Source organism: Cyprinodon tularosa, unplaced genomic scaffold (assembly GCF_016077235.1).
Source record: "Cyprinodon tularosa strain WSP-4 unplaced genomic scaffold, ASM1607723v1 ctg106, whole genome shotgun sequence".
In the NCBI taxonomy this organism is placed as follows: Eukaryota; Metazoa; Chordata; class Actinopteri; order Cyprinodontiformes; family Cyprinodontidae; genus Cyprinodon; species Cyprinodon tularosa.
The window spans coordinates 1,880,423-1,893,069 of record NW_024037849.1 but is presented as its reverse complement, the minus strand read 5'-3'; the positions used below and the strand labels follow the sequence as shown (position 1 = coordinate 1,893,069).

Below are 12,647 nucleotides of genomic sequence, written 5' to 3'. Positions count from 1 at the left end.
TGTATAATTTTTTTTATTTCAATCTACAAACAAAGAATCAAATAAATCCCATACTTGCAAGAAAAATAAAGAAGCTCTATCACTAAGCTACATTTTTGGACAATCACCAAAGAGTTCAAGCCAAGCCTTTAGACAACAGAAATCCTCTAGCCTGCAGTGACCTGGGAGGAGACCATCCATAACAAGTTCCAACCGCTAACCTGATGGAGAAAGAATGACCTGAATGTAAAGCCCAGTTTGATCTGTGTGTGTGTGTGTGTTTTGTGGTTTCCTCCAGGCATTGATCTATATGTCGACTCCTGGAATGCTTTTATTGCCAAAGCCACGCCCTCACACATACTGCTAGATGAGCACATGTGTGTTGGTCACACCAGTTCAGACAGAACGTTTACTGACTGAAATCAATGCTAAACCCAGACTTCAGCAGACTAAGGTCTCATTAGTGTTGTCTGTAGGCCACTACTGTCAATCACTACTGAAAGTTGGTAAAAGTCTCAGTGCTTTTAAGCCAACAGTTCCTGTTGCTCATATTACATTTAAACTCTTCTAAAACAGGTAAAATATCCAGGGATGAAGATGTTGATATTCTCCAAAAGAGTCACTGTATGTGCTTGAATAATCGATTCCTCTAATTAGACAGGATCCTGTGTCGGCTCCGGCTGATCACGTTACCTGTGATGACGTTGATGTCCGGATACATGCTTTCACATAGCTCCGCGCCTTGGCTGTCTCTCTCGAAGGCCTCACGCAGCTCCTTTTTTACCGCTGCAGAGCCGCATAGGCGATAGAGACCCACCACCTGGGACAAGAAACACAAAGAGACACATTTTAGTCAAATATTTAAATTGAAAGAAGGCAGAACATTTTACATACCTGATTTGATTTAGTTGAATCAGAGTTGGATAAACTGAATGAAACAAGTTTTGATAAATGAAACTTATTTGTCACCATTTCCTCCTATTACTTTTATCTGAAAAATCAAAGCTGTTAATTTTATTTCCTTCCCCTTGTTTTTCTTTGTCCTGTTTTGATTCCAGACATAGCTATTGGCTCAGCTTGTATAGTAAATAACTGGATATCCAATCTTTCATACTTTTTGACATGAAAACCAGCTCAGAGCTCATTTGCTTATTGTAACAAGAGCACATCTGTGCTAGGTGTGAGGCATTGCTGCCAAGCCAACACCATAATGCAAGCATATTTTTACTTCTGCCTCATGCTAATCGAGGAGGAGCGGATCCTCCTGGATGAAGAGGTCAATGACTCCATGAAGACAATGAGGTCAATGACTCAATGCAATCAGCTGGGTTTCCTTAGATGGAAAGCTCTTAAACAATCTGCCTGTATGATCTGATTGAATTGCCTCTTTAAAGTCCGTTGAGATAAAAAAAATGGTGAAATGGTGCTATAAGGATTAACTAAATTGAATCTGTCATCAAATATTACTAAAAAGGTTACATTCAACCACACTAGCCTCTGTATTTCTTCTACATATCTAGATCCATTTTCCCCACTATCTTGTATTAATGAGTTTTATTTTGGGTTAAACATTTTCAGGAAGCAATAATACCAAACCCATTTTTACAGAAATGTTCAGGAAATAAATCTATTTCTATCTAGTCAGGGTAAAGATCAGCGGTGTTCAATCCCAGCCCTGCAGCTTTCAGATGCTTATCTCATTCAGAACACCTGGTTAAATAAAGTCATTAGCAGGACTTGACTTGTGTACTGGGGAGGTAAATTAGCCATTTGATTGGAGTGTATGGAAAAAGACCCCTGGTACTGAAGAACAAGCATTCGTCGTTGATAAGGGAAAAAAAGGGGTTATCAAAGTCTTTTAAATGATCGGTAGTTAGCTCAGAATATTCCTAGATTGGATTCTTTTTGGAAGTTAATGTGTCAACCTGTTCCATTCTTAAAAGGAGTACTTCTCCATAAATGTTAATGCTAAACAGCATAAAACCGCTGCAGAGACTCAGTAAAGTAATGTGGTAATATGAGTTACGCAGTAACAACCCTCTAAAGTGAGTATTAACTTACATGGGACCCTGGGAGTTCAGATAAACAGGTTAAATTTCCATCCCATAACCCAGCAGTTTGAAAAATGCTTAAATGAGAACCATTCTGATGGAAATTGAAAACACGTAAAAGGCTCCCAGAGACCTGACAAAAAAAGTGCCAAATCCTTTTGACAAAGTGTGTCAAAGTTAACCTCCTATTAAGGCCCAGGTGACAACTGAGCATTGAAAATGAAAGCTATGAGCCATCTCTGCTTGTTTACCTAAGCCTCCAGACTGTGACCTAAAGGGACTAGAGACACCTGATAGCTGAAACTTGGCACTGTTGCTTTCCTTGTTATACTGGGATTAGGTCTCTCTGCAGACATACCATAATTTCTCCTACATGTGTCTGTCTGGTATGTGGCATAGCTGGCCAACTGGTGTGGTTGCCCCAGTAACATGTTAAGTCAGTGGGCTGTGAATGGCGGCTCGATTCCGGTTGTGCGTACACATCAACACACACCGCCAGTCTTTCCAGGCTCCAGCGTAGGAGCAGTACCATGTCTTTCTGTCCCAACAGAGATGTTGCTGCATAGCTGCCCTTGCAAGGCCCAATGGCGTTGCTTTTTTTGTATTTTTTCTTAACCTCACACAAGAGTGAGAGAGAAGGACAGATTAGGCATTTGGCTTTGTGTGTGTGTGTAAATAAAAGTCACTGGACACAATGAACAACAAGTCTATTCAGAAATAAAAAACATGGTGTCTCTCTTTGAGTGCAGGCAGAGAACAGCTGTTGGCAAAAAGAGGGCCTGCTCTTATGCTGCGCGGCTGCCGGGCAACACAACAGGCTGGGCTGGCCAAGACCTATTTGTGGAGCAAATCAGGGACAAGGACCTCAGCACAAAACGGGCTGAAAAGAAGAGTGGATGTAAATCAGGTGGAGTATTTTCCTGCTCTGGTCAGCTGTAAGACTAAACTAAACAAAAGAGAGCTTAATAGAGAAAAAGTAACACGAGCAAATGTGACCAACTGTTTGACTAAGTTTGAAAATCTCATTCCTCTTCTGGCCAAAGGGAACTATTTCTGAAAATATCCATAGTGCTGGAACTGAGTGGGTGATGTTGCCTTTTTAGTCAGTATCAGGTAAATGTGAATAGAAATCCATTCTTAATATGATATAGTACAAGAGTAGCAGAAATAACTCCTTTTTACTAGAACGTTATGCTGAATACCGTCTCTGAACCACAATATGTTGAACTCTGAGAAGTGTAGGGTTCAATTTGGTTAAAAGTTCTGGTATCGTTCCAGCTTCGCCTCCTGTATCCTAACAGCAAGAAACCACAGGCTCACCAAAATTAAACAGCAGATAAAAATGTTGCCTTGCCCTTTGAGTCTCCATCTCAGCTTTAACATTTAGATAGCAGGGTAAGAATTTGTAGTAAACAACATGATGCTATTAGTCTCTTCTGCCTTAACAATTTATGCAGTTGGTGGTTGGTCTAATGGATAATAGGATATTTTCTTGATATACCTTATATCCACCAGCTTAACATTGTACAAACACATAAGTCTACCTAAACATAGTTGTCCATCCCAAGATGACCAAAGGCTTCTAATGGCATGTTCCAGCAGGAATGACGCCAACATCTCAATTATAGTCAATCTAGTTTCTTGAAGATGTCTTGAGTTCCTTTATGCAAAATTCCCATTATAAAAACTTTGTATCAGTGATATGTGTCCTGAAGCCCGCGTATGAGATTTACAGATGAATAACAAATTGAACCTCTCTCATTGCCTTTCTCCACCTCTTAGCTAATGCGTGCTCAAAATGCTCTATTTGAAAAGCCTTCCCTTTATGATGTCATGAGGGGAAATGTGCTGTCCAGAAGGGGAAATGTGCTGTCCAGAACGGTCTGTATTAGTCAATCGTTTCATGCTGCGGCCTTCATTTAAAGTAATATTTCATGCTCCTAGGCTATTCTTACAAACTCTGACTGGTTGTTATGGTTGCAGGTGCACGGCCTTCAGACGGACCGGGACGTGGAAAGCCAAAACCTCTTGTCAATAGGAGGACTGAATAAGGAGATTTTTGGTAAAGACCGTCTGCCTGATCTGAGAGGTATTTTCCTGCACAAAAAGCAAAAGCATGCTCTTGGGGCCTCATTGTTAACATTTTTATTTCAAAATGTACCATGATATGGGACCTTTAAATAGGCTCCACAATCGTCAGATGCCAATCTAACAGTGTTATTTTGGGATGTGGTCCAACACACACATAATACCATCACAAATATGTAGCCAAACAGCTACAGCAACTGCATTTTCTTTAAAATGAATATGGTCCCAAATCTCAAAAGAATGTTTCTTATACTTTGTTGAATTTATACCATGAATAATGCCCTAACAGTACCACCAAGGACTAATAAAGTGGCCTAATATTGTGTATTCTGTGGGAATAGTAATGTAGATTTTATTCATTTAATTTTCCCTGGCCATTTAAGGAATCAGGAAGTTTTTAGAAATCTATTTGTTATTCAGGAAGACCATACTGTTACATGCTACTAGTAAGAAGTTTAAGATCATCAACAAAATATATTAGGACTAGTAGTTTCACTTTTGAGCTGCAGTTTTTAAAATAACTTGAAACTATCCCTGCAAGACAAAGTATCAACATGGAGCATACTCTAAAGTTTATTCCCTAAAGGTATTGTGGAGGATTTTGAATTTTTTAAAAGACCCGCACTCTCCACTTAAAAAACAAAATGCACATGCACAACCCTGTACCCGCTCTGGAGAGGGAATGCCAATTAAACGCATGAAAGAGCATGTACAAGCCCATTTCTCCTTATGCACACTCTGTTTAAAAGTTGCTGTTCTCATAGCTAATTCAAGCTTACTGTGCCCCAATGTCCACCCTAACCCCTAAATCCATCAATCACTATATAGAGCAGCACTAAATAGTGGACTTTATGCAAACTCAGTTAACTGACCGTTGAGACAGATGATCACTCCTCCACTGCGCGGTGCCTGTGCCATCTTTGTTATTAGTCGCCACTTTCGGGTAAGACAGCGAATGGCAACAGCAGGCCGCTGTTACAGCAAATCCCATAATGCTGTGCGAGGAGAGCTCTCCACGTAAAGCATTCCAGCATAGTTCTGACTCTTCTGAGGACTTTCTTTTCTTCTCTTACGCTTCGTAGACACTTATTGTCTTTTGGCCCTCAGCTATTTTCAAAGAACCGCGGTGAGAAAGATGAGCTTCCGTGACGGTCTGAAACCGTAGCTCACCACAGATATATGCCTGAAAGTGCGCATGCCCAGAAAAAGATAGCTAACTCGGGACGAGCAAGTAGGAGGGCCTTATGTAAACATATCACCAGAATGATTGACAATTAGGAGGACCACTTATTTAGATGATCCACCCAGAAGTAAAAGACCTTTAATACACAGCGGCCTGGCTCCTGGCCTAAGGGGTAACCCTCACTTTTCACCTTCTGTTTAACTTAGTCAAACCTAATGAAATTTGTTTTGTTTTTTTAATCCAAAGGATAGCTGAACATCTTAATTTAGGACAGGCCCAATTTGTATAACATAAGTTATCTGATTAATGAATATGTAACCTAACTATGGAGATAGGGCTATACCTCCCAGCAATGTCACCTCCAAGATAGTGAAAAAAAAAAAAAATCCTCAAAAATATTAGCGTAATATCTGCATTATTACCTTTGCTAAGAAGGTTATGTTTGAGTCTAGTTTGTGTCTTTATTCGTCTGTTCGTCCATTAGTTTGTGTTCAATTATTTTTTTTTACCAAAGGTGCACCTCAGTCCAAGAAACAATCCATTAAACTTTGGTGATGATCCGCATCATAATCAGCGTGCAGGAATTTTTAAAGGGATAATTTAACATTATTTGGCGAAACAAACAGTTCCCCTCTAAACGAGAGAGTGGCAGCAGTGGCTATTGACAGCTACAGCATTGTACTCAAAAAAGTCCAGATGTATTTTACTGAAGACAAAAAGAGAGGAAGGTGAGCCAAGCCTCTCTCGTTGTTTTGATCTGCTAATTAAAGAAGAAAGCAGAGCGGTGGTGAGAGCAGAACAAACACCACAGGCTGCAGACACATACTGTGCCTTACTTATGAACTTATGAAAGGATTTAAGGAAATTTTTAACCAGGGGTATCACTCATGCTAAGAAATGGTTCATTCAAATTTGGTAATGATCCAGATTGTGTGTGAGTTTTAGCTATACTGTAGCTGTATGTTACAATATGGGGCTAAATTTGCTGCTTGGCAGAGGTCTGCGCTCTCCGAGTGCTTCTAGTAAGAAATTGTTTCATCAAAATGAATGGACACCTGAAGGTATGCAATGATGCCTGCAGAGGCTGAGTCAGAGTAGAGCTAACAAAAGAATAGTCATTAATAGACATGGAGGCGAAATATATCTCCATTCTCCTGATATGAAAAGAGGAAAACAAAACAGCTCCTGGGGGAACTCATTATACAATTTTAAGAAAATTAAACTAAAAACATTTTTCAGTTCGAGACATCTAAGTCTTTGAGAGAGATCAGATGATTAAATCTATCCTAACTTGATCATATCTGTTTATCAAATTGTTCTGCAAGTGCTCTGAAAAATGTCTACATGCTGAAATCCTTCATCTCCCTTCCCCCTGCCCTGTATACCAGATCATGTGCAGGGACTCTGAGGTGCCATCAAGACAGTCATGAGATATTATCTCTACTTCAAATCCTGGATCTGCCCCAAAGCCTCCTCTCAGCATGACATGTCTACAAAAAATCTGGTTAGGAAGGTGACCAGATGGTCAAACCCCCTTAAACAGTGGGAGCTTTTTACACATAGCTAAGGTACAAACCCTTTTTGACATAAAAAAAAAAAATAAATAAATAAAATCACATTTGGAAACCCTTGGGTTTGTGTTTAAATTGTTAAATTCAAAATTAGCTAATGGTTCATCTTACATAACAGCCTCTCTCAAATCTCAAACCTTTTATTTTTTTCTCTCAGGCAACTGGGCTGGATATGATGATTGAAAGGGGATTGGAGCAATGAGTGCAACTGGAAAACTGATGATTAACCAGTCAGCACCAAAAGCAAGGCTAACTCCGGTGTGAAGCAGTTGTCAAGCTAGGTGATTTGTTTGTCAGTTTAATTAATGCTTAAACCAACTTCCTACTGTAATTTTTCATGCCCTTCCTCAAATTGTTCATTATGTTTCCAGCCACCTGCTTATAATGTCAATGCAACTCATAGCATAAGCCACTGATAGCTTGACACAAGGTAATTATATTCTTAAAAACTTTACTGATTGTAATAATTTTATGTTGTGCCCATAAAGGATGTGAAATAGCTCAGTCAGAATCCGTGCAGCTGTTTTCTATACACCTCAGTTCAATCTTCTTAATCATAGATGATCTGCTTGTACGGTAGGTGACATAAAAGCCTCCTCTAAAAATGTCTTTCAGACAAGCCCATCAAAGTACCTGCACTCATCTAGGATCTTAAAGGCTTAGAAAAGCCTTCAGGATACATATTTCAGCAAGACCATCTGAGGAGAGAGGCTGCGTAAAAGATGCAAGCAAACATGAGTTTTGGGGGCAGAACCTGCTAAGACCTCCTGGAATGTGGCGTCAACCCCATGCCTAACCCCTGTCTACCTGCCACACAGAAGACCCCTGGAGTTGATCTGCGACTGATAGCTGCTCTAATGAAAAAAAGGCAAGAAAACAAAAAGATTAGAGGAAAGGCTCGGAGCGATAGAGGACAAACATGTCAGACTGGAATCCACAGACAGATAAAAATCACACCACTGGAAGGTAACACAGCTAAAACACAAGGAGTTTGAGATGTTAGATTTAACAAAAAATGCTAAAAAAAATAATTTAGGACTAAAACAGTAATCATTGATAATTATATATTTACCAATTCAATATTAAAATATTTAGCATTGTCGCAATGTAACTTTTGAATTTCAAATACGATACCAATACTGCAGCTTTAAATGCAGACCAGTATGAATATTGATCTGATATAATATCAGCACCAATCAAACATTCTTTTACTACTTATATTGTAGTGTGGAATGTTAAAAACAGTTTGATCAAGTAAGATTACTCAGAGAACAATAGTCCACAATAATGTGTATGAGAATAGTTGACCCATGTATTATTAATCTATGGGTAACATGAACTTCAAACAAAATCGTTTTTAGATATCGCTGTTGAAGATAAGGATGGTTTTAGATGAGTAGCTGCTTTACTGTAACTGTTCCCTCACTTATAAAAGTCAACAAAAACACATTCTCATCTTCCTATATGTAGTGAGGACCATGTGTTGACTCCCATAGATTTTTTTTTTCCATTTCCAACCCTTTCTATGCCCTAACCCCAACAATCCTAACTAAATATCCTAACTTTACGACAACCGGTCCTCAGTTTGATGGTGAAATAAAAAATAGTTCTTTCAGGTACACACTTTAATAAAATTAAACAATCAATGTTCCCTTTTCTTAAGGAATAACTGAGAATAATGCATCCCTTTTTATTGCAGGGAAACAGATTATAATTTGCTGCAAAAATAGAACTAAACATAATTTTTGTTAAGGCAAGAGTAACTATTAAAATGTTCTCTTAAAGCTTTACACACGCAAATGCACTTCACTTTCCCCAACTCCCGATGATGTAGCTGCCCAATGTTTGTCCCGGAGATAATTGGAAGTGCCAAAACTCTTAATTCTTAACAAGAATCCAAAAATGTTTACCTTCTTTTAAACTGCATAACTCATAATGTTCTTTAAAAGCAATCCTCAACAGGTAACATATTAATGTAGTGTTAATCAGTAACACAGACCAGCTGCTGAAAAGCAATAAGAAAAAGCAACACTAGCTTTTCTGCATGATAGAGAAAACATTAGGCCTCACAAGCTTAAATAATAAAAAATATAATGGGCGGAATAAAGAGTAAAAAGTTTGATGATATTTTAAAGAAAACTTAGAATATCTATTTTGCTTTTGGTACTATAGAAATCTCCACTTAGTACAGAAAGATCATGTCCAGTTCCAATCTCTGTTTGTCACTATCCTGGGTGATTGTAATGCAAAAACAACTGATAAAGCATCATTCAGATTTATAAATTTCATGAATTTTAAGAGTCCTTCAACGAAGCTTCTATTCAGTGTAGAAGTGTTCAGAAGGATTTTGGTAAGAATTTAACTACGGTATATGTTTTATGTTTCATAGTAAAGGTGATCAAGTAATTGAATGTATAATAGAGACTTGCTAATGAAGCTAAACTATGCTGACAACTGAAACGTAACTGAACAGTTATACCACATTAAAAGTATAGCATTTTACATTTCTGTCCATACCTAGCTATGACACGTTTACTGTACTTTAAATGTAAATTTAATAAGGAAGCTAACAAATGGGTTATGTTGGTAAAACTCCAGATGTTTAGAAAGTGGAAGCAGATTATATTTTAATGAACAAATTTATTAAGAAGGCATAATTATTTACCTATTTTCTTCCTTCTACCCCCATTTAAGAGCATCCCACTCTTCTGTCTGTATAGAGAGGTCAGGATTCTAAAGTAGGGCACACAATAAGAACTGATTGTATGATCCTAAAGAAAACTCCCAGGCCTTCTGGTCCCTGCTACATGAGTGTCTTAACTATTCTGTCTTTCTTCTTTTTGAATAGAAGATCCTGTTGCCAAAGGCAGAAACTCTGTGACATTATGTCTGCTGCATTTCAATTCATTCAGCAATATTACTTGCTGCAGGGCAAGCACTCATCACCCAACATTAAAAAGGATGCTATGAGTGTGTGTGGTTATTTCTTGAGCTACTCATACCATGCTTTATTTAAGAAACGCAATTTGTCATAGTAGTTTACTTTGACCTTGGGCGGATTTTTAAGCAAAGCAAGGCCTGGAAGTCCAAAGCAAGACACTCACAAGGCATCCAGGACAAAAATTTGAACCAACTTCACCAACTCATTCTGATGAAGAGTGACTGCATCAAAGGGAGTCAGAAAGGAGGATGACAGCTTCTCAACTTTTCTTTGTGGCCACAGTTAGGAGGAGACTCATCTTTATCGTTTTGAAGATATCTTCTTTTGATCATGATCCAGCATTACATAAATTGGCGGATAAATATAGAGTTTTGATTTTTGGCTCAGGTCTTTCCTCACCACAACAAACCAGAGAAGCTCCACCATTACTGCTCACAAGCCCCCAGTTTATCCATTCATATCTCGCTTAGTCATAGTATTATTCATGAACAAGACGACAAGATATTAAAACGCCTCTGCTTGGAACAAATGTACCCGAGATCACAATCTCCAATAGCTCTAACCTGAGTTAAAGAATCAGTCACTTAAAAAAAATACATTAGAATAAAGACTTGAAATCGTTTAAAAGCTGCAAAACTGATCACCATTAAAATAAAGGTAGAAAACACTGATCGTCAAAGTCAAACTTCAAACTTAATTACCTGGCATCCTCTTCTCTCGATCTCGTTGATGCACTTCCATATGATCAGTGGCACCAATAGCCCAGTGTTTTCCCTCTCCACGACCCGCCACGCCTCCACTCCAAACACCTGTGGCTCCCTGTCTCCGTCTGGTCCACCGTCCAACGAGTTCTGCCACTGTTCCAACAAGTTCAGCTTGACGTAGATCAGCCCGCGTGGCTCAAGCTTCACTGCCAGCTGATGTGTACGTGTTACTCTGAAGAGAGCAGGCAGGACCACCGTGCCATGGCAGCAGACACGGTTCCGTTTGGGCGTGGGTTCCCAACTGAACACCACAAGCTTTAGGTGCTGGGCGTTCTCCAACTCAATGTTAAAGGTGTGATCCATATCCAGGAAGGATGTTCGACAAGTGAGAAGAGCAGTTCGTGCTTTATTAACGGAGTCAACCTGAATTGCACAGTAAACATCACGGGAGTCAATGCGTGGAGGTTTGAGGTCCTCAGCACCGTAAAAATGGAGACTCATCAGTCCAGAGATATACTGGCTGCACTTGGGCTGATCTGTGAAGCTGTAATGACGGAAAGCATCAATGTCCAGCTCTGTGCTATTTAGTCTAGAACTTCCTCCCTCCGTCTCTTTGCTTTTCCCACCCTTCCCCTCAGCAGATCCGTGTTTACCAGATTTGGCAACCAGCTCTGGTGAGTCACCATCACTCAGGTAGCCTCCTTTGCTAGCTGACTTTGAGCTGCCATTAGTTTTCTTCTTGTTAAAGCTTTGCAGCGTTGAAACGCTGCTGTCAAGGTGATATCGGGAGATTACGTTACGGCTCGCCTGCCCGCCTCCGGATGGAACCAACCGAGGAGGGCCTGAAGTCTGAGAAACCGCGTCAGATCCACTGCCGTTGACCCGGGGAGAATGTGATCTTGGCTCTGCCTGATTGTTTCCACTGCTACTCGCACTGTTATTTTGGGTCCCTTTTACACTGAGTTTTCGACTAAGTTCGGGGAGCTTCTTCATCTTCATGGAAATCTTTCTGACTGTACGCGGGGACTTGATCTTGTCTGGGAAAGACCAGTTGATGGAGCTGCTCTTCTTGGTTGGGTTTGGGCTGGATGGAGGTGAGAAGCTAACAGCATTGGGCAGGTCAAGTCCATCTAAAATGGAAAAAACAGAGCAAAGGAAATCCAAATTAAATACATGATTAGCTATTCCACGCTTTTCTCCACATAATTCAGATTAGCAATGTATAAAGACCAAATCAACAAATCGGCACCATCATATCCTAGTTTCCCAAATCAGCATGACCTCTGCTTTCTCTATAGAATGTACCTTTTACCTGTGATTACAAGTAATTACACAATGTCTAGAGGAGAGACGGAAATAAGACATAAAACCAAAAGAAAGATACGTAGGACCCATAAATTACAGTCTCTTAGGAAGGTGGTACACCTTTATGGCATATCATCATATGATTAGACTTACATGCAGCCCAGTAATCCACTGGTAAACACAATCTCTGTGTTTACTGTATAGTACCGTTCTAGTCTCCATATATAAACCCAAGACTCTCTAAGAAAATAATCAACTACAAAGGAAAAGACTAAATTAAACAACATATTTTGTTAGGTCTACTTGTTAAAAAGACAAAGATATTAGCTTGTGTCCCATATCTGTGGAATTAAATTGTGACGACAGAAGATCAGTTGTACAACCATTTTTAAAAATTTGTCTACCCAATATGAATAAAATGTAACAGGAATATCATTCAAATAAGACGCAATTATTATTCAGAACAATCATGTGTTTGGCTTAAGCAATCTATGGCTAAAAATTCTCCATAGCCTATAAAAAATTAGATTTGAATTTTTATTACCGAATATTCTTTACAAAATATTATATATACAGTATATAAGTAAAAAGTTATTTTTGTTTACTCGCTTTAATTCACCGATTTGGAAAGCAGTTTTTAAATCTGTGTTTTTGTGCAATAGGCCTTATGGTTACTTGTAGACAAGATGTACATGCTGAACAAAAATTACAGCCTGGAAAAGGTTCCTCCTGATTTCAAATAGCCAGGAATTTGGAATACATTTCTGATTTCGGATTAGCCAAGTTGATGGAAAAAAAAAAAAAAGATGCAATGTAGAAAGCCAG

General features: G+C 39.1%; 1 protein-coding gene across 3 annotated transcripts in view; it reads right to left on the bottom strand.

The window, feature by feature from the left end:
* Window positions 1–12,647, bottom strand: part of syde2 (synapse defective 1, Rho GTPase, homolog 2 (C. elegans)) — a 50,545-nt gene that overhangs the window by 17,041 nt on the left and 20,857 nt on the right. For all 3 annotated transcript variants that reach the window (XM_038287086.1, XM_038287077.1, XM_038287094.1), the window contains exons 4-5: window positions 10,515–11,647; window positions 673–799 (exon numbers count right to left, since the gene is read on the bottom strand). In XM_038287086.1, the coding sequence (XP_038143014.1) occupies window positions 673–799; window positions 10,515–11,647 (1,260 nt within the window). The remainder of the gene's footprint in view (window positions 1–672; window positions 800–10,514; window positions 11,648–12,647) is intronic.